The sequence below is a fragment of the Eleutherodactylus coqui genome, chromosome 8 (genome assembly GCF_035609145.1).
Source record: "Eleutherodactylus coqui strain aEleCoq1 chromosome 8, aEleCoq1.hap1, whole genome shotgun sequence".
NCBI lineage: Eukaryota > Metazoa > Chordata > Amphibia > Anura > Eleutherodactylidae > Eleutherodactylus > Eleutherodactylus coqui.
Genome location: NC_089844.1, coordinates 176,388,729 through 176,411,228, shown reverse-complemented (window position 1 = coordinate 176,411,228; position 22,500 = coordinate 176,388,729). Strand labels below are relative to the sequence as shown.

The window sequence follows — 22,500 nt, the reverse complement described above, 5'->3', positions numbered from 1 at the left end:
TCCATGCCCACCCCTATTGCATCTTGTATCAAAGCTAGAGGTGGTACAACAGGGTACTAGAGCCTCCATGCCTGCACATACCACATCTTGTATCCAAGCTAGAGGAGGTACAACAGGGTACTGGAGCCTCTATACCCAACCTTATCACATATTGTATCCAAGCTAGAGGCAGTACAACAGGGTACTAGAGCCTCCCTACAAGGGGTCAGCTCACCACAATAAAAGCTCCTTTTTGGACCCCTGCATATGGGTAGAAATTCAGCAGCGGGATTTCCTGCAGAATTTCCGCCCATGCCCGCTTGCATAGGATTGCATTAGATAACGCAATCTTAGGCAGACGGCCGTGATTTGTCCGTGTGGAAACACACGCGGGAAAAAAACCGCGGCAAGTTCTGTTTCTGTGAGGGTTGCAGAGGTCCACACAAACGTCAGTGGAGGCGGACTGGCTCCTCTTTGCGCATGCGCCGGCTGGGCGGCAGCCAGCACACAGCGCAGAGAAAAGACACCGGGAGTGGGTAAGCCACAGGGCTGTGCAGGGGCACGGGTCCATATCCCGCTGTGAGAATTCTGGCAGCGGGATCCGACCCGGACGTCTGCAGGCAGCCTTTCTCTGATATTGTAATCACTCATATGAATGTTACAATCACACAGGAAGTTTCATTCCACTCTGACAACTTCCAGGTGAGTGATGTTACTGACAATGAGTGTATATGTTCATACATGACAGGAGAGGTATATGTACTGTGCGGTATATGTCATACAGGAGGTTCATGTCATCTAGTGTATGACATAATAGTGAAGGTTTATTACAGCTCCTAACTGTAATATAAATACACACAGGACATACGTGCAGCGTGTATGGGAGTATGATGACACTAGTAATGGTGAATAGTCTCTGTACATACAGAACACATATGACATGGTGTGATAACACCTGAGGCCGAAGCTTCCAGCAGACTGCAGGTGAGTTATGTACATAAGCTTCTAAGGTAAATGTCATTTACCCTGCAGTAACAGCACAACAAAGCATCAGGAGTTCTAAGGGCAGCCCCAGGAGCTGGGCCCCCGAGGGCAGCGCCAGCCCCAGGAGCTGGGCCCCCGAGGGCAGCGCCAGCCCCAGGAGATGCACACACTACACCAGGATCACTCAGTTAGGTACCTGTCAGCCTCCACTTCTCCGGCTGGGCCAGGGAGAGCAGCCTCTTGACATCCTGGGAGGCCAGGCTCCTCTTTAGAGCATTGTCTTCCTTTGTAGGGTCCTGCACCCTCTCAGATGTCCCTTCAGCCTTGCTGGCTGGTGTACTGCTGTAACACCTGTAGCTGGCAGCAGTAAGTGACTGGCAGTGCAATGCCCTGCTCAGTCTGTAAGCTGTCCTCCACGGTACAGGCCATTGGTGTCTTGGCCTATTGATGATCTTTTGAGGGTCTGCGTAGTAAGTCCTATAGAAGCAGCACTCAGTGTACACAGGCTGTCTGCAGAGCTGCCATGATCTGCCCCTGGCAGTCCCCAATCCCAGTGACAGGCAGCAGCTTAGCATGTCTGCACGAGGTCAGTACAGCAGCTCCAGGCAAGGGTGGCAGGAGGGCAGAACATGAATGGGCTGAGGGGACAGTGAAGGTCAGGAGCAGGGGGCTTCCTCCATGTGCTGGGTGCAGTCTCCTCCAGGAGTAGTAGTAGTGCTGGTGGTAGTAGTGCTGGGTATAGTGTCCTCCAGGAGTGGTGGTGGTGGTGGTGGTGGTGATGATGATAGTAGTAGTTGTAGTGCTGGGCACAATGTCCACCAGAAGGAATAGTAGAAGTAGTTTTAGTGGTGGGTGCAGTGTCCTCCAGGAGTAGTAGTAGAAGGGGTGGTAGTAGTAGTGCAGTGCACAGATAGGCCTGTATGGGGAGCCCTGATAAGCCTCTTCTTCCTCCTCCTCTCTGGGTGTCTCTCATGATCTGCTATGTCATGCTGTCTGCTGGAGACTCTCCGGTTATTTCTCTCCCAGCACCATGGATTACAACAGCCACTACTTCCCCCTCCTCTCTATTACACCCCTGCCCCTCCCCCTGAGCTTAACCACTTCCTAAAGGGAAGTCACCACAGCAAATAATCATTCAGAATATCACATTATAGTAAAGGTTTATTACAGCTCCTGTCTGTAAAAACCTACAGAGGGAGAGGATGTCATGTTGTTGTTAGTACTATTATTGATACATTGTAACATTTACAGTATGATATACACATGATATCCTCTCCTGTACATTAGAGATACACTGTATCCTCTCACCAGTATGTTATAGCTATATTGTATACTCTCCTGTGAATTATAGATACATTATATCCACTCACCAGAACATTATGGATATATTGTATCCTCTCCTGTACATTATAGATATATTGCATCCTCTTACCAGTACATTATGTTATATCTTCTCCCGTACATTATAAATACATTGTATCCTCTCCTGTACATTATGGATATATTGTGTCCTGTACATTAATGATACATATCCTCCTCTGTACATTATGGATATATTGTGTCCTGTACATTATAGATACATTATATCCTCTTATGTACATTATAAATACGTTATATTGCTTTCCTGTAAATAAAACAGGTCTGCAAAAAAAAAGTTTAAAAAAAATTGTTTTGATTTTGTTAAATGATCTTTATGTAGTTTTTTGCACAGATTTCAAAAATGACATGGGTTTTTTTTCTATCACGTAAGGCTTGCTTACAAAATAAAGTTGAAGTATTTGGAAACAAATACAAAAAATGGAAAAAGTTTTATTTGTTTTTATTATTTTAACATGAAGTAAAAGCAAAAAAAAAAACAACAATCCCGAGCTAAAATAAGCATAATAGTGATACATGTGTTGCAAAGTTATTATAAGTCTTTGTAAAAACGTTTTCTTTTTCCATCAAAGCTTCTTTTGGTACTTTTTCGGCTGTGTTCTTGTGAATTTTCCCTTTTTAACATCCAACAGTAGTCTGCCATCATGTTGACATTCCATCGACCTTGGTATCTGCGCTCCATTTCTTTTAGATCTTGATGGAAACGTTCTCCTTGTTCCTCACTTACAGCCCCAAGATTTTCTGGAAAGTAGTCCAGATGTGAGTGAAGGAAATGGACTTTGACACTCATGTTGCAGCCCAAGATTTTGTAGTTTTGTAACAATCCAGCAACCAAAGTTTTGTAGTTTGGGTCTTTTTTATTTCCAAGAAAGCCTGTTACAACAAGTTTAAATGAATTCCAGGCATTTTTTTTCTTCCATTTCCATTTTAGTGACAAAGATTTCATCTTTTAAAAGTTTTCTTATGTCAGGCCCAACAAAGACTCCCTCTTTCAGCTTAGCATCTGATAGACCAGGAAACTGTTCACAAAGATACTTGACACACTCTCCTTCTTTGTGTAATGCTTTCACAAACTGTTTCATTAGTCCCAATTTGATATGAAGTGGTGGAAGTAAGATCTTTTTAGGATCCACTAAACTTTGTCTTTCAACATTTTTAACTCCAGGAATAAGAGCCTTTCTGATTGGCCAGGTCTGCTTGACATAGTGTTGTTTCCTGTCACGGCTATCCCATTCACAGAGCATGGAAACTTTGTGTAACCACTTTGTTGACCTAGTAACATGGAAATAACTTTCAAATCCCCACAAATGGTCCATTTATGGTCAGAGTAGCTGAGCTTATTAAGAACAAACCCAGGATTTTCATAGCATTCTTTCAAATGGACTGAGTGTCCAACAGGCACAGAAGCATATTGGTTACCATTGTGAAGAAGTACGGCTTTCAAACTCCTTTTTGACGAATCTATGAAAAGTCTCCATTCCTCTGGGTCATACGTTATGTTGAACATTTCCATGATTCCAGGTACATTGTTGCAGAAAACTAGTTCACCCTCTTGTGTAAAAAGAGGGACAAATTCCTTTTCTCTAAGTCGGTACCATGAAAATGAAACACCGGAGGCTAACATATGTCTTTCTTTAAGTCTAGACCCTAACACTTCCGCTGAATCCTTTGGTAGGCCCAGATCTCGTACTAAATCGTTCAAGTGTGATTGAGAGAAAAGTTCAGGGTCATTGGTACCTGGATCATAGCTGCCATCATTATCGCTGCTACTATGTGACATTTGGTCTAAATCGTCTAAAATATTGTCCAGGGTATCCGGAGGTGAAGGAATAGGCAAGTCAGGTCCATGAGGAACAGGGCGAATAGCCGAACGTATGTTGGTTGGGTATGAAATGTCCTTCCTGTTTTTTAAATTGAAACCTTGCACTGAACAAGAACAAAGATAACAGTCATCCCTGTGATTTTTCGGCTCTCTCCAAACCATGGGCACTCCAAAACGAAATGATTTCTTCTTACCTTGAAACCATTGTCTCAGTTCTTCAACACACACAGAACACACTATATGGGGAGCCCAAGATTTATCTTGGTCAGTTAATTTCATACCAAAGTATGCAAAATACACCTTCTGAACAAAATTAGAAATGTTCCTTTGTTGCTTCTTGACGGTATAAGACCCACAAATATAACAGAAACAGTTAGGAGAGTTGACACCTCTTCTAGTAGCCATTTCTTCTAAATACCGTATCACAAAACTGTTTGATGCGTCCACCACAGTGGCTGGCTCCACACTGAGTCACTGACTGCAGTCAAGGTCACGCCTAGCAGACAGTTTAGATTCGTTGTCGTACGCGTACCGAACCGGAAAAACCCTGAAAATAAGAAAATTTCAGGTGAAATTTGTGACTTATCTAGGGGGGATGGAATTTTTTTTCACTATTTTTACCGGAATCAACACAAAAAATACTGTTAAACCCACTAATTAAATATGCTACAATTTTTTCATCGCAGACCTGTGTTATAGACATATATCCTTCTGTACATTATTGATACATTATATCCTCTCCCGTACATTATACAGTATATATAATGCAGCAAAGGCCCTCACTCAATGACTCACTGACTGACCGCCCACTTCCCGGAGTTGTGCAAATTTGAAATTTGCGATGACTATTCCTTAGGTCCGAAATAGGAAATGTAAAGGGGTCACAACTTGATTAGAGATGAGCGAGCCTACTTGGCCACGCCCCTTTTTCGCCCGAGTACCGCGATTTTCGAGTACTTCCGTACTCGGGCGAAAAGATTCGGGGGGCGCCGTGGGTGAGTGGGGGGGTTGCAGCTGGTAGTGGGGGGGAGAGGGAGAGAGAGCTCCCCCCTGTTCCCCACTGCTACCCCCCGCGCCGCCACGCCTCCCCCCACCCCCCGGCGCCCCCTGAATCTTTTCACCCGAGTACTGAAGTACTCGAAAATCACGGTGCTCGATCGAGTAATTACTCGAAACGAGTAGGTTCGCTCATCTCTAAACTTGATTATTCAATTCAAAGTGCAAAAATCAGTGAAAAGCCGCCATACACAAGATAGTTCTTTTCAATAAAGCCTAGAGAAGTGAGGGGTTTTTTGCACACACCGCCTTCAGTTCGTGGAAGTACACTATGCGGGCTTTTTTGAGAAATTCATTCTTTTTCTGCGATAATTCACGATCAAAACATGAATCTTGTAAATTAGTTATGTAAATAGGGAAAGTAAAGGGGTCACTACTTTATTATCTCCCTCACCTCTGTGTTTATATACTGAGGACAATCTCCCGCACCTCTATGCGTATATACTGAGGACAATTTCCCTCACCTCTCTGTGTATATACTAAGGAGAATCTACCTCACCTCTATGTGTATATACTGAGGAGAATCTACCTCACCTCTATGTGTATATACTGAGGAGAATCTAAATCACCTCTATGTGTATATACTGAGGACAGTCTACCTCACCTCTATGTGTATATACTGAGGACAGTCTACCTCACCTCTATGTGTATATACTGAGGAGAATCTACCTCACATCTATATGTATATACTGAGGAGAATCTACCTCACATCTATATGTATATACTGAGGAGAATCTACCTCACCACTATGTGTATATACTGAGGAGAATCTACCTCACCTCTATGTGTATATACTGAGGAGAATCTACCTCACCTCTATGTGTTTATACTGAGGAGAATCTACCTCACCTCTATGTGTATATACTGAGGAGAATCTACCTCTCCTCTATGTGTATATACTGAGGAGAATCTACCTCTCCTCTATGTGTATATACTGAGGAGAATCTACCTCACCTCTATGTGTATATACTGAGGAGAATCTACCTCACCTCTATGTGTATATACTGAGGAGAATCTACCTCACCTCTATGTGTATATACTGAGGAGAATCTACCTCACCACTACGTGTGTAAATACTGAGGAGGATCTACCTCACCTCTATGTGTATATACTGAGGAGAATCTACCTCACCACTACGTGTGTATATACTGAGGAGAATCTACCTCACCTCTATGTGTATATACTGAGGAGGATCTACCTCACCTCTATGTGTATATACTGAGGAGAATCTACCTCACCAATATGTGTATATACTGAGGAGAATCTACCTCACCTCTTACCAGTACATTATAGATATATTATATCCTCTCACAAGTACATTATATCCTGTCCTGTACATTACAGATATATGTGTGATATAGAGACTGGTGGGACCATAGCCATTTTGGCATTGTGTGTCAGGCCTAGCTATACTGCCCTAGCTATACTTTGTAAAGTTTTTCAGTTGCCCCGGCCTTTTGAATATGCGAATTGAGAAAAGCTATTGTCTGGCCTTACCCTGGACCAGAGTGAATAAGCCCCTTCCTTTCTTCTTTGCCTCCTGGCTCCACTTGTCTGTTTAGTTTAGAATTAGTACAGGAGTATTTGGCAGGTGGCGCTCACTAGTTAGATCACCAAGGACATCTTGTAGTGGAGGTAGATCAATGCAGGTATTCCTCTTGATCGAGGAGATGGTAAATATATCACAATCACAGGAGTGACCTATATGCTATGAATTAGTACAGGGAAACCAAACTTTGTGACCATTTACTTGTTAATAAAGTCTAAGGAAAACGATCCCACTAGAAGCTGGCTCCTCACAGACATTGTGGCTCCGGGATTCAAGTTGGGGGAAAATCTTTTTAAAAGGATTATTTTCATGTGAAGGTCCTAGCCTGATATGAATTATATTTTCGGGATCAGCTGAATAAAACATATCTAAACTCATTGAGATTCGAGCCCCAAAACACCTGCAAATGGCATATCCGTATACCTGGTTATATTTTATGTGCCACATTTGATATCGCTGAGTAGTAAAGTCATGACCGGAAAATGCCAGGCATATTTTCCAGTGTGGAAAATCTCCTGCAGAGATATGGCCTCCCCCTCTCTCTCTCTCTCTCTCGGCATATTGGGGTAACTCCCACATAGCGGTGGCTGAATTTTCTATAGCAGCCTGTTCACAACCTACCTTTATGAACATTCCTACACACATTATGCAGAGAAAACATCTCACAATCCCCCACACATGACCTTTCAGGGTAATGCAAACCTTTTATTGCACCACATCATCAGAAACACGGTCCTTATCAAGTGTCCATTCACATGGTGCAGCTTTCGCTGAGCCATCCTGCACAGAAAACATTCTATCAGTCCATTCAGGTCCCTTTGTCTTTAAGGACTCCACCACACTCCAGTTGGGCTTTATTGGCCACTTTGCCACTGGACATCTATACATGCACTTGTAAACACCCCCAGCATGGCTCTTTTAGGTGGTTTCCTGCAACCCTTGTCATCTTGACTACACACTGCAATAGAGACAAAAACACAAGTACACCAAATTGGTTTTACTGTTGCTCTCTGTGTGAACCTTTATTTTTTCCCAAGGTAACCACAGTTGCAGCCTCCTGGCCCTTTAAACACCACTTTCAGCTTTGCAGCAATGCTCACAACAGACATCCACATTTACCTCTGCAGTTCTTTGTGCCATTCCATTTGTGCCAGCACATCCTCCACCATATGGAGCAAGTTTGGGTCACTCGCCTGTGGATCACCAACCTCTTGGTGAGAAATGGGCACCACACTTGTAAAAAAACTCAGCAACTTGCTATTCTTTTACATCTAGTGCCTACCAGTTTATTTCACAACACAGCAAACATAAATGTAATATCATAAAGTCCATATTATCCAAACCCCAACTGGGTGTAGTCCAGGGTTGTCATCCCTGTCAGACTCGGACCTTCCTTCCTTGCTCCCACAGGGGAATGAGTTCAGGGTTGTTGTCCCTGTCAGACTTGGGTCTTTGCTGGTCCACCAGTCTGCAGCACCTCCACTCTGCTGCGCTGTCATTTCCCCCTGAATGTGGCAGGAAATGATCCTTTTATCTCATGTCCTGCCACACCCATAGGTGATTTCTCTCACCTCAGGTATCAGAACTCCTGTCTATAGCCCTCTACAGGATATCCTTTGTAATGCATTCTAATATATATATATATATATATATATATATATATATATATATATATATATACACACATGGGCAGGGCAGCGGCGGTCCCTCAAATAAAGTTGCATTCCTCAGATAAGGGCGCCGACCTCTCCATGACCCCGGGCACCACTTAGGGAGCCGGCGTGCAGCTGATTGAGGGGAGGAGCTACTCCTAACCTCTCCACAGTGCACAGTGCCGGCTGAACGTTGCTGTGTCTGCCTGCCTCCTGACACAGTACAACAGCTGAATCCCTAAAGTGCCGGCTGAACGCTGCCTGCCTCCTGAATCCCCACTGTACTGCAAAATGTAAGGACTGTACAGATAAGTACAGTACAGTAAAGAAACGTTTGCAAATAAATACTGCAGTCCTATGTCAAAGCACAGATAACACAGTGATACATACTTCTAAAATGATGTCCCTGCAGTCCTATGTCAAACCACAGATAACACAGTGATACGTACTGCTATAATGATGTCCCTGCAATGTTAATTTATTCTTTGCAGTTGTGTTTTATATTCATTCAGTATTGTTATTGTTTTTGGTATTAAAGACCAGAGTTATTTTCTATTAAATGGGGTTTGGTGTGTTTTGTGGAAAGTCTAGAACCAATTAATTGGATTTACATGAATTCCTATGGAAATAATGTCCTCAATTAACATTGATTTCTACTAAAGTCTATTGCTTCCGGACGGATTAATGACGTTAGTTGAGGTTCTACTGTATCTATCTATCTATCTATCTATCTATCTATCTATCTATCTATCTATCTATCTATCTATCTATCTATCTATCTATCTATCTATCTATCTAATATCCTCTCTTGTACATTATAGATACATCATATTCTCTCAAAAGTACATTATATATATTATATCCTCTATATTATGGATACATCAATTCCTCTCTCCTGTATGTTGCACATATATGTAACCCTCTCTCCTGTATGTTGTAGATATTTTATGTTTCAAAGGTATTTATTGAATTTTTGAAAACTGTGGTAGATAAAGGCTGAGTGGTCATGTGAGGTTGTGTGGTAGATGAAGGCTCAGTGGTCATGTCAGGCTGTTTGGTAGATGAAGGCAGAGTGCTCGTGGGAGGCTGTGTGGTAGATGAAGGCAGAGTGCTGGTGGGAGGCTGTGTGGTAGATGAAGGCTCAGTGCTAGTGGGAGGCTGTGTGGTAGATGAAGGCAGAGTGCTGGTGGGAGGCCGTGTGGTAGATGAAGGCAGAGTGCTGGTGGGAGGCTGTGTGGTAGATGAAGGCTCAGTGCTGGTGGGAGGCTGTGTGGTAGATGAAGGCTCAGTGCTGGTGGGAGACTGTGTGGTAGATGAAGGCTCAGTGCTGGTGGGAGGCTGTGTGGTAGATGAAGGCAGAGTGCTGGTGGGAGGCTGTGTGGTAGATGAAGGCTCAGTGGTTGTGTGAGGCTGTGTGGTAAATGGTGGCTCAGTGCTGGTGGGAGGCTGTGTGGTAGATGAAGGCAGAGTGCTGGTGGGAGGCTGTGTGGTAGATGAAGGCAGAGTGCTGGTGGGAGGCTGTGTGGTAGATGAAGGCTCAGTGGTTGTGTGAGGCTGTGTGGTAGATGGTGGCTCAATGCTAGAGGGAGGCTGTGTGGTAGATGAAGGCTCAGTGTTGGTGGAAGGCTGTGGTAGATGAAGGCTCAGTGGTTGTGTGAGGCTGTGTTGTAGATGGTGGCTCAGTTCTGGTGGGAGGCTATGTGTCATAATATAATCTTTATGACAGCATGGCCATAACCCCATACTGCGTACGTATGGGTATGTATGTACACAAATACACAATTCCCCCCCCCCCCACGCACATACGCATTCCTGCTCCCTCCCCACCAGGGGTAGTGGGGCTGTCTTATCCCCCACCAAATTTGTCCCCATATGATGAGTTATATATGTACCAAGTTTGGTTGAAATTGCTCCAGGCGTTCATGAGTTATGGTGGCACATACATACATACAAACATCCTTCTTTTTATATACTAGCTGATTACCCCGAGTTGCCCGTCTATTTTATTTTAAGGCACGAAAAAAAATGTGTGTGTGTGTGTATATATATATGTGTGTGTGTACTGATTTAATATATTACTATATGAGGAGGAAGAGTTCATCTGTGTAATATATTAGTGTATAATGAGGAGGAGGTTGTCTGTGTTATATTTTACTGCATGAGGAGGCGGTCGTGACCATGTGAAGAACAGTAATTCCTCAAGTCTATTCCATCTTTTAAATGTCCTGACTGATTGATTCATCAACGCAGAGCCGAAACTACGGAGGTTAGGAACATTAAATTTAGACAGTAGCTTATTTGTATAACATAGCGATCCACTAAGAAAGGGGTCAACGTTTGTATGGGAAAACAATAACTAATGCACCCATGTGTATATATATATATCTCTGCAGTATAACTATTATATATATATATATATATATATATATATATATATATATATATAATTTTTATTATTTAGATATATTAGTCTAACCTTAAGTAACTCCATTTTCTTTCTAACATCCAGAATGAAAATGGATCTGTGAACTTGAAACTCAAAAAGAATCTATTGACCAAATAATTAAGCACGTATTTTACCGATTATCGAAAACACCGACCTAAATAGTTGCCGGCTGCTACTATTTCACAGAATCCACCAGCAGGGCTATTTCAAACAAGTGTATATGGACCTGCTGTTTTCACGGTTGGCCGCTATACGCTATGATCTGATGCATTGGATTCCAATGCATCAGATCACATGTCCGTATTCCCGTGGTGTAAAAGCGCCCAGGCCGGGCCAACATAGCGCCAGGCACTTTTACATTGGGTCAAAAAGATAGTCCTACCTTTCTGGCCGGAATACGTCGGCCTCTGCATGGGCTCCTATGGGACCTAATGACAGCGGCCGGAGAAGAGAGGTGGGAGGCAGTTTAGCAGCATGACTGCTAAACTTTCTCCCTCTTCTCTTCTCCTCTCTTCCCCCCCCCCCAGCTGTTTGCAATTGGAGGGGGTGGAATGGGTAGAGCTAAGCGCCGCCCGATCCCACCTCCTCCTGTTGCTGGCTGCGGACAAGGGGAGGGGTTGTGAGCATAGCTCCACCCTTGCCCCACCCCTTCCTATTGCAAACAGCCGGAGAAGAGGAGAGAGGCGGTGAACCGGCGAGGGGGAGGGAAGGGTAACGGCATGGTGGTCTCAGCATGCATGCGCCGGGCCCATGCCATCTGAACTGCACACAAATGTTAGATTTATGTGCCCGTTCACGTGTTTTAAGGCGCTAGGGGCGCACGTAAAAACGCCTATGACGTATCAGCAAAATAGTCAGCAGAAGTGTTATAATTATTCCCATCAGTATCATGAGATAAAATGACAAAATCATCCCAGTGATTCACCACGTGCTCCAATATCTCTTCATGTACCTCTCTGGCCAGGACTTGAGTGTCATGTTATACAAAGTATAGGATATTGCTCTAAACAGGCAGCACCTTCACCAATAATAGGTACGACGGTATGAGGCACCATTGTTATGGTTCAACAATCATTGTAGATAAGACTAGTTATTACTATTATTTATAGTACCGTATTTCATCAAAAATAGGTCCTACCCTGATAGTAAGACCTATATCACAGACGGCACTTGAAGATCCAATCACAGCCATTCAGTGGATGACATCACTGAATGGCTGTGATTGGCTCATCGAGCGCCGGCTGTGATTGACTGCTGGCGCTGTGATTAGCCAATCACAGCGCTCGCTTTGCTGGAGATGGGGTATTCAAATCCATGTCACCAGCAGAAGCTGAGCAGGCAGACGGGGAGGACACTTGCCGCAGCGCCGGAGACCATCGGGACGCCGTGCACCAGGTGAGTATAAGCTCCACCCCCCGAAAAAAAGACACTGTGGCCTTTTTGGGGCAAAAAATAATATAAGACAGTGTCTTATTTTGGGGGAATCACAGTACCAGTCCTGGTGGCGCAATGCGCCACTTACTAATAATGATGATAATCTTTATTTGTATAGCGCCAACTTATTCCGCAGCGCTTTCAGGCATGGATAAATGCAAAACAATACAACAATTACAATATGAGATACATTGGCTTAGACACAAATGGGTTGGGGGTGGTACAGGAGGTGCAGGGGGTGGGGAACACAGGCAATAGGAAATTTCATGTACAGATCATTTATTAGAAAGCAAACAGGAAATTTCGTGCATCGGGAATTGTCCGGATGCCTTGGGGTAGAGCATTCCAGAGGATGGGTGCTGCTCTGGTGAAGTCCTGTAGGCGAGCATGTGAGGTTCGTATTACAGGGGTGTTTAGTCTGAGTGTGTTAGCCGATCGGAGTGAGCGGGCTGGGTGGTATACTGACAGTAGGGAGGCGATGTATGGTGGTGCAGCGCCATGCAGAGCTTTGTGAGTGAGGTAGAGGAGTTTAAATTTAGTTCTGCAGTGGATGGGCAGCCAATGCAGCGACTGGCATAATGCAGAATCATCTGAATAACGACTGGATAGAAAAATGAGTCTAGCTGCTGCATTTAGTATGGATTGGAGTGGAGCGAGTCTAGTGCGGGGGAGGCCAATGAGTAGCGAGTTGCAGTAGTCAAGCCGGGAGTGGATGAGGGCAACCACGAGTGTCTTCAGCGTGTCCGTGGTGAGGAACGGACGTATTTTAGCAATATTTTTGAGGTGCATGTGGCATGTTTGGGCCAGAGATTGGATATGGGGGGTAAAGGAGAGGTCAGAGTCCAGTGTGACCCCAAGGCATCGGGCATGCTGTCTGGGGGTTATAATGGTGCCAGACACCGGAATGGAGATGTTGAGGGGAGGTCGGTTAGAAGGTGGAAAGACAAGGAGGTCAGTTTTAGAGAGGTTTAGTTTGAGAAAAAGGGAGGACATAGTGTTAGATACAGCGGACAGACAGTCGGTGATATTTTGGAGGAATGGTCCAGAGATCTCACGAGAGGAGGTGTATAGTTGGGTGTCATCAGCGTAGAGATGGTATTGGAGGCCAAATTTGTGGATGGTTTGTCCAATTGGGGCAGTATATATAGAGAAGAGAAGGGGACCAAAGACTGAGCCCTGGGGTACCCCAACAGCGAGAGGAAGTGGAGCAGAGATAGAACCAGCAAAGGAAACACTGAAAGAGCGGTCAGAGAGGTAGGAAGAGAACCAGGAGAGAGCAGTATCCTTTAGACCAATAGAGCGGAGCATAGTGAGAAGGAGATTATGGTCGACAGTGTCAAATGCAGCAGACAGGTCAAGGAGGATTAGTAGGGAGTAATCACCTCTCGACTTTGCAGTCATCAGGTCATTTGTTACTTTTGTAAGGGTAGTTTCGGTCGAGTGTAGAGAGCAGAAACCAGACTGGAGGGGGTCGAGGAGCGAGTTGTCAGAGAGAAAGCGGGTAAGGCGGGAGTAGACCAGGCGTTCCAGTAATTTGGAGATGAAGGGGAGATTTGAGACGGGTTGGTAGTTGGCAGCATCAGTATGGTCCAGGGTTGGTTTTTTAAGCAGTGGGGATATGATGGAGTGTTTAAATGAAGAGGGAAAAGTACCAGAGGTTAGGGAGAGGTTGCAGATTGTAGTGAGGTGAGTAATGAGAGCTGGGGAAAGGGACCGGAGGAGGTGAGAGGGGAGAGGGTCGCTAGCGCAGGTGGTGGGGCGGGCAGAGGAAAGGAGCCTGGAGACTTCTTCCTCTGTCGTTGGTTCTAATGTAGATAGTGAGTAGGTGCTGGGTGCAGTGCTGATGAAACTGGGATCGGGGCTAACCATGCAGCTTTCAGAGATTTCTTTTCGAATGTGGTCGATTTTTTCTTTGAAATAGGCAGCTCATTCTCCAGCAGTAAGGTCTGTCACAGGGGCCTGTTCTTTGGGGCTGAGGAGGGAGTGAAAGGTCTCAAAGAGTTGTTTGGGGTTGTGGAATAGTGAGGAGATAAGGGAGGTGAAATAAACTTGTTTGGCATGGTGAAGGGCTAGGTTATAAGTTTTAAGCATGAATTTGAAGTGGAGGAAGTCTGCTGGCAGCTTTGACTTTCTCCACAGCCGCTCGGCGCACCTAGAGCACCACCGGATGAAGCACGTTTGGGACGTGAGCCAAGGTTGCCGTGGTCTGCGTTTGACGGCTCGAGTCACGGGCGGTGCCGCTTCATCCAGGGCACGGCTGAGGGTGGTGTGGTAGTATTCAGCTGCCAAGTTAGGGCAGGGGAGGAGAAAGATAGGGGATAGGGAGGACTGAATAGTTTCGGCAAACTGTTTAGTGCTGATGGACTGGAGGTTCCTAGAGGTGCGATAGATAGGAGGGTCAGGGGAGATGCTAGGTTGCCTGATGGAGAAAGAGAGAAGGTTGTGATCTGAGAGTGGAAGGGGGGAGTTAGTAAAGTAGAAGCAGAGCAGAGACGGAGGAACACTAAATCGAGAGTGTTACCATCTCTAAGAGTGGGGAAGTCAGAGATTAGTGATAAGCCAAGGGAGGAGGTAAGTGTTAAAAGCCGGGAAGCAGATGAGGAGCTGGGGTCGTTAGTAGGGATGTTGAAATCACCAAGGATGAGAGTTGGGATTTCACAGGATAGGAAGTGGGGGAGCCAGGCAGTAAACTTACTAATATATAGTGGAAGGGATCGGAGTTGGTCAAAATATTTCTGTGCAACTAATAAGCTCTCAGCATTATTTACAATTGTGCTGAACATTGCAATCAGCTATGAAAAAGAAAACTTGTAGCATTTACACCTGTGAAGCTTCGGAAGAGATTGGAGGTAAAAAGTGAAATTGATGGATTGGAGTATTGATGTAGCGTTTAAGGCCTGTATGATAGTCCGGTGCATGCCTGGCACCTGTATACAGGCCTGATGTATGATAGTCCGATGAATGCCTGGCATCTGTATACAGGCCTGATGTATGGTGGTCCGGTGCCTGCCTGGCACCTGTATACAGGCTTGATGTATGATAGTCCGATGCATGCCTGGCACCTCTATATGGGCCTGATGTATGATAGTCCGGTGCATGCCTGGCATCTGTATAAAGGCCTGATGTATGATAGTCCGATGCATGCCTGGCATCTGTATACTGGCCTGATGTATGATAGTCTGGTGCATACCTGGCACCTGTATACAGGCCTGATGTATGATGGTCCAGTGCATGCCTGGAACATGTATACAGGCCTGATGTATGATAGTCTGATGCCTGCCTGGCACCTGTATATGGGCCTGATGTATAATGGTTCGGTGCATGCCTGGCACCTGTATACAGGCCTGATGTATGATAGTCCGGTTATGCCGGGCACCTGTATACAGGCCTGATGTATGATAGTCCTGTTATGCCGGGCACCTATATAGAGGCCTGATGTATGATAGTCCGGTGCATGCCTGGCGCCTGTATACAGGCCTGATGTATGATAGTCCTGTTATGCCGGGCACCTGTATAGAGGCCTGATGTATGATAGTCCGGTGCATGCCTGGCACCTGTATAGAGGCCTGATGTATGATAGTCCGGTGCGTGCCTGGCACCTGTATACAGGCCTGATGTATAATAGTCTTGTGCATGCCTGGCACCTGTATACAGGCCTGATGTATGATAGTCCGGTGCCTGCCTGACACCTGTATACAGGCCTAATGTATGATGGTCCGGTGCATGCCTGGCACCAGTATACGTGACTGATGTATTATAGTCCATTGCATGCCTGGCACCTGTATACGGGCCTGATGTATGATAGTCCGATGCATGCCTGGCACCTGTATACAGGCCTGATGTATGATAGTCCGGTGCATGCCTGGCACCTGTATACAGGCCTGATGTATGATAGTCCGATGCCTGCCTGGCACCTGTATACGGGCCTGATGTATGATAGTCCTGTTATGCCGGGCACCTGTATACAGGCCTGTTGTATGATAGTCCGATGCCTGCCTGGCACCTGTATACGGGCCTGATGTATGATAGTCCTGTTATGCCGGGCACCTGTATAGAGGCCTGTTGTATGATAGTCCGGTGCATGCCTGGCACCTGTATACAGGCCTGATGTATGATAGTCCGGTGCATGCCTGGCACCTGTATACGGGCCTGACGTATGATAGTCCGATGCATGCCTGGCACCTGTATACAGGTCTGATGTATGGTGGTCCGGTGCATGCCTGGAACCTGTATACAGGCCTGATGTATGATAGTCTGATGCCTGCCTGGCACCTGTATACTGGCCTGATGTATGATGGTCCGGTGCTTGCCTGGCACCTGTATACGGGCCTGATGTATGATGGTCCGGTGCATACCTGGCACCTGTATGCAGGCCAGATGTATGATAATCCGGTGCATGCCGGGCACCTGTATAGAGGCCTGATGTATGATAGTCCGGTGCATGCCTGGCACCTGTATACAGGCCTGATGTATGATAGTCCGGTGCATGCCTGGCACCTGTATACAGGCCTGATGTATGATAGTCCTGTTATGCCGGGCACCTGTATACAGGCCTGATGTATGATAGTCTAGTGCATGCCTGGTACCTGTATACAGGCCTGATGTATGATAGTCCTGTTATGCTGGGCACCTTTATAGAGGCCTGATGTATGATAGTCCGGTGCATGCCTGACACCTGAATACAGGTCTAATGTATGATGGTCCGATGCATGCCTGGCACCTGTATACAGGCCTGATGTATGATAGTCCGGTGCGTGCCTGGCACCTGTATACAGGCCTGATGTATAATAGTCTTGTGCATGCCTGGCACCTGTATACAGGCCTGATGTATGATAGTCCGGTGCCTGCCTGGCACCAGTATACGTGACTGATGTATTATAGTCCATTGCATGCCTGGCACCTGTATACGGGCCTGATGTATGATAGTCTGGTGCATGCCTGGCACCTGTATACAGGCCTGATGTATGATAGTCCGATGCCTGCCTGGCACCTGTATATGTGAGTGACCGGCCTGAACTAAATAAATCACCTCAGTGAGATCCAAGTTTGCATTTAGTCTAATTGGTAGAAGGAAGATAAAAGCAAGCAGAGGTAGTTCCCTAAATATTTTACCTCAGAAAAGCATCTAACGTTTCTCGAGTCATTAGTAATCATCCCAGAAGGGAACAACACCTCACTACAAGCAAGATCAGATCACTACTGGCCGCCATTTTGGGATCAGTTACTACACTCAGTGTCAGCGGCCATTTTGCGGTTCTATGTTTGTGCAGTGAAATCTCTCAGGGATCTTTCTCTATTTCTAATCGGTTAATTTAGCAGTATTTTAGCATTTTTCATTTAGTCAGTTTTGCTCCATTGTAGCCGCACATAGCATAGCTACTTGTATTGCATACCCCTGTATTGCTAAATACTAAATATATACCAGTACAAGTCTTATTGCCATGTCTTATACTCCTCTGTAATTGCTGTGAAGAAGATCTACCTCACAAACCGACACGAGAAGCAGAGTAAATTTTTGTATCTTTGAATTTGCTATCATGTCTTTATTTCATTCACACTAACAAAGGCACTGGCGTCACGAGTGACTTTATTTTATATTACCAACCCCACTTCTCAGTGGGATCCTTTGAGCCCTGCTCGTGTGGACCTACTGGCCCAGGTGTGTTACTGCCCCATGACATGGTGAGTGACTACCTGCTCCACTCTAGACATCTGCCCAGTTTGCACACAAAGTTTCGCACGCTGCATTAAGAAGGAATGTTGGCCTGTAATTAGACGGCAATGTATGGTCTTTACCTGCTTTGGCTGTAATAGGGATTGCAAGAAATCAGGGTGAATTTAACTGTGTCGTAAAATGTAATGAAAAAGCTCCACCAAACGGTGCGCTGCTCAGCCGCTGCAGAACCTCACGGTGCGCTGCTCAGCCGCTGCAGAACCTCACGGTGCGCAGCTCAGCCACTGCAGAACCTCACGGTGCGCAGCTCAGCCGCTGCAGAACCTCACGGTGCGCAGCTCAGCCGCTGCAGAAACTCACGGTGCGCACCTCAGCCACTGCAGAACCTCACGGTGCCCAGCTCAGCTGCTGCAGAACCCCCTAATACTCAGCTGCTGCAGAACCGTTTTCCTATACTTTTTAGTTATGGTGAATATTGACATGGGCTGATATATTAAATGGTCACTAACTTTTCAAACAACCTGTGTTTCTATGACAACCGTGTGATAACCAGCAAAACTGCTCTTTATTTTATTTACCTAAATAACTTTTGTGTGCTGAAAAATCCCCATGAAATGCTGGCCACTAGGGGGCACTCTTCCTCCTACCTGGCTGTCTACTGCCTGCTGTCAAATAGGAAATGGCTCATAGAGGAGGAGGGAGGGACTCAAAAACATGCTGCCTGCAAACTAACAGTGTCACGTCAGCGTCGGCGCGCACATACTTTACGTCACGTCAGCGCGCACATACTTTACGTCACGTCAGCGCGCACATACTTTACGTCACATCGGCGGGCACATACTTTACGTCACGTCGGCGCGCACATACTTTACGTCACGTCGGCGCGCACATACTTTACGTCACGTCGGCACGCACATACTTTACGTCGCATCGGCGCGCACATACTTTACGTCGCGTCAGCGTCGGCGCGCACATACTTTACGTCGCGTCAGCGTTGGCGCGCACATACTTTACGTCGCGTCAGCGTCGGCGCGCACATACTTTACGTCGCGTCAGCATCGGCGCACACATACTTTATGTCGCATCAGTGTCGGCGCGCACATACATCATGTCACGTCCAGACTGCTCTGGTACCTTTCTCACCATAGTTTTGTCAGCAGTCTCAGACAGTTTGTGTTTTAGCTACAGCAATCACCTCTCCACTGCTCACTATTCCTGTGCGCTGTCCTATGTGATGATTTTATGTCTCATTGTGTTACAAACATTTAGGGAGTAGATATGCAGTTCACTATGAACAGTCTGTAGGACACAGCACAGGGCTGAGATGTGCACCCTGTAGAGGGTCATAAAGCATATAATGGCCTGACAGTGTTATTCATCATGTACACACACGGCCACTTATTCTGAAAAATTAGCTACTTTATAATTTTTCTTTGATTCTCCAAAGGAGGTAGTGAATATGGCAAAGTCTGGCGTAGTTGAGCAGTGGTGCATTGTGGTACTTTGATGTTAGAGTACAAGGTGTGGTTACATTGCAAATAAGGCAGATGGAGCAATACCTCTGTAGCGCCACCTATTGGATGCGTTCCACCTCAACGGCAAAGTCAGATGCTGGTCACGTGGCTACTGCGATGACGCCATTGCAAAACACGCCCCCAGATCAGCTGGCACCGCCGACGCTGATTCAACTTCATGCAATGTAAGTCACACTGTCTATACTATATATATATATATATGTGTGAAGGTTTGTACTATATGTTTACTGGCTTAAAGAAGGTGCCTCAGCGCTCAGAAACGTGTGGCCCTCGTACTACCCACCACAACCAGGAATGAAGATTTACATGTTCTTATGTTGATGCGGCTGGGACGTGACTTTGTGACACTTCTAGAAGGGGGATTTCTGCACACCATACCCCCCTCCTCTCCAGTAAGTGCCGTCTTTGCTTTCTCAGTTATCTTGTGCCATATATGGTTGAAAACTTTTCAATTCAAGAGCGCAGATCTCTTTTTATTGATAGCCTCTCTCTGTACCGATTGGATGGCAGCATTCCTGTAAATTAATGTTCCACCCTTTCTACAGGTTTGATTTGCAGGAATGCTGCCATCCAATAGGTGGCGCTGCAGAGGTATTGTTTCATCTTCCTTATTTGCATATTACCCAGAGGAGTATGCATGGCCTTATTAGTCTCCTCACTCACCTTCTAGGTGCTCTCCTCAAAGAGAGACAATACCCCTCCTGACTCACAATTTACATTTGCGCTGGGAGGATGCAGATATCATACTTAAGGCCCATTTACACTGGACGATTATCGCAAAAAATTTGCTCATCTGCGATCATTTTATCAATAATCGGTGCGTGTTAATGGGCGTGGGGCACCCGCATTTCGGGCTCTTTTCGCTGATCATTAAAATCAAGTGAGCTTGATTTTTAGATATTAGTTTTATCAGTCGTTCTCCACTGGGGAGTGCCGATAGCATTGTTTCCCCAGTGAAGAACAAAGGATCTGAGCACAGCTAATAGCCTCAGTCTATTAGCTGTGTTCAGTGAAGGCTTCATTTACATATATAATTGATATTTAAGTAGCTGAGAAGCTACTTGAATACCAATTATTTTTTATGCAAAATAATCACTCAAAGCTGTCGCTCTGTCGTTTGAGCGATATTTGAGCAGTTATCTGCTCGTGTAAATGGGCCTTTAAAGACCAGTGATACATTTTGTCATAAATATTTTTGGACTCAACCAGTAAACATTTATTGTGATTATTGATGTACAGCAGATTACATGGCAGTTCATAAAATCATAGAATGGTAGAGTTGGAAAGGACCTCTGGGGTCATGGGGTCCAACCCCCCACTCAGTGCAGGATCACTAAATCATCCCAGATTGGTTCAGGCAGTAGAATTGTTATTTAGGGCACATCATCCACTTCATTAAGGTTCTCGGTTTCCACCTCCATGTCCCCCATTTCGCTCCTGTTTTCTATATCCCTCATGTCCCTCCCCTACGTCACCAATCTCCCTCATTTTTGGGTTTCTCTCTCATGAAAGTACTTGGCTAGAAATTTCTTGCGCTCTGCCCTCTCTTTTCGGGGGTTGCGCTCCTCTGACATTCTGAAGTTGACATTTAACAAGACTTTAAGGATGAGGTTCAGAAACTGCAGATGTCTTCCCAGCGTCTTCAGATTGTCTTCACTTGTGTAATTCTCCACAGAAAATATCTCCTCTGCCCCCATCCCTTCAAACAGGTCACGGAACTTGAAGAAAGGACCGCTGGTCTTGTGGGTGAGGACGATGATGGGGAAGATACCTGTTTAGTGGAGAAGCAACATTCACAATGAGGAAACAACCATAGAAGCCAACAGATGTGTCCACACTTAAGCTTTCTTGAACTTTGGTTACTACGATTTCTCAAGATGCAAAATCAATACAATTTCTTGTGTAGTGGCCCAGACTTGGGGCCCCAAAAGCACTCAGCTATCTACCTCATGTGGTGTGTCTACATTTATCTATGTCTTCCTGTATGTCTAAGTGATTTACCCGTCATTTGGGGTGTTGCCATTATTGTTAGTTTGTGTATTTCTCTGCGTGTTTTTGCAGTATCCACACCTCTGTCTGTCAATCACTCCTACCCTGGGAGCGGATTGGTTAGTTACCTCTGTTCGCTGATGTAGCGGAATAGGGGACAGCTCGAGGGTAGAAGAGTGGAGTGAGTCGCAAGAGTAGTCGTATGTGCAAGCGGAGCTGGAGGAAAAAAGGAGCAGGGCAAGAAGAGCAGAGTAGGGTTAAAGCCATGAGGCGGGAGGGCAATAGAACCCAAGAGTTTCTAAAAGAAGCAGAGTATGCTGACCCTGTGTGAAGGTACTAAAGAGAGGGCTGACCCCTCTGAAGTGAGATGGAGAATAGGCAAGTCAATTGTTAGTTAGTCAGTCTCCCCACAATAGAAGCCCAGGTGCCCTCCAAGATGTTGCAGAATTTGAGTGCTGGATGCGACAGAGTCACTTTAGGCAGACATTGTGGAAGAACAAGGTTGTCTTTACTGAACCACATGTGTGGATTCACTGAGTAATAAAACATAACATGGTGGACTGTACACAGACAGGAAGAAGGAAGGGAAAAACAGAGAGTATACAGCAGTACGGCAAAAACAATTCCTTACCAGAAAGACTATGTATATGTATTAGTAACAGCGCCATCTACTGTCCTTTTAGTAAACTGCAGTCCCTCCAGTAATATACATGACAAGCTGAAGCTCTTGTGTATCCAACAGAGCAGGCCCGTGCTAGTTCTGTTGTTTCCTGTACATAAAAACTTCCAGTGCCACCAACAGCTAACTTAAGTCTGGCAGTCGTATACTCTCTAAAGAGAGAGAGAGAAAGCTTAGGAATCAAAACCTGCCATTTGTCAAGTCTGTGAAAACTACTGTTGAGGTTCTGCTGAATGCTAAAGTTATTCTGGGAATACTATCTTCGTCAACCATCACGAGTCAGTTAAAAATTGTGTGCCTCCGAATTTGCAAAGACTGTTTGGA

The 22,500-nt window shown here is 45.4% G+C and overlaps 2 protein-coding genes across 2 annotated transcripts in view; both read right to left on the bottom strand.

Annotated features, from left to right (window-relative positions):
• ABCB10 (ATP binding cassette subfamily B member 10) overlaps positions 1-2,005 on the bottom strand; it is a 32,147-nt gene extending 30,142 nt beyond the window's left edge. The window contains exon 1 of the mRNA XM_066577042.1: positions 1,160-2,005. Within this exon, the coding sequence (XP_066433139.1) occupies positions 1,160-1,538 (379 nt within the window). The 5' untranslated portion in view covers positions 1,539-2,005. The remainder of the gene's footprint in view (positions 1-1,159) is intronic.
• Positions 2,006-20,700: 18,695 nt separating this feature from the next.
• The window catches only part of LOC136577232 (uncharacterized), a 13,290-nt gene continuing 11,490 nt past the window's right edge, over positions 20,701-22,500 (bottom strand). The window contains exon 4 of the mRNA XM_066577040.1: positions 20,701-21,279. Within this exon, the coding sequence (XP_066433137.1) occupies positions 20,993-21,279 (287 nt within the window). The 3' untranslated portion in view covers positions 20,701-20,992. The remainder of the gene's footprint in view (positions 21,280-22,500) is intronic.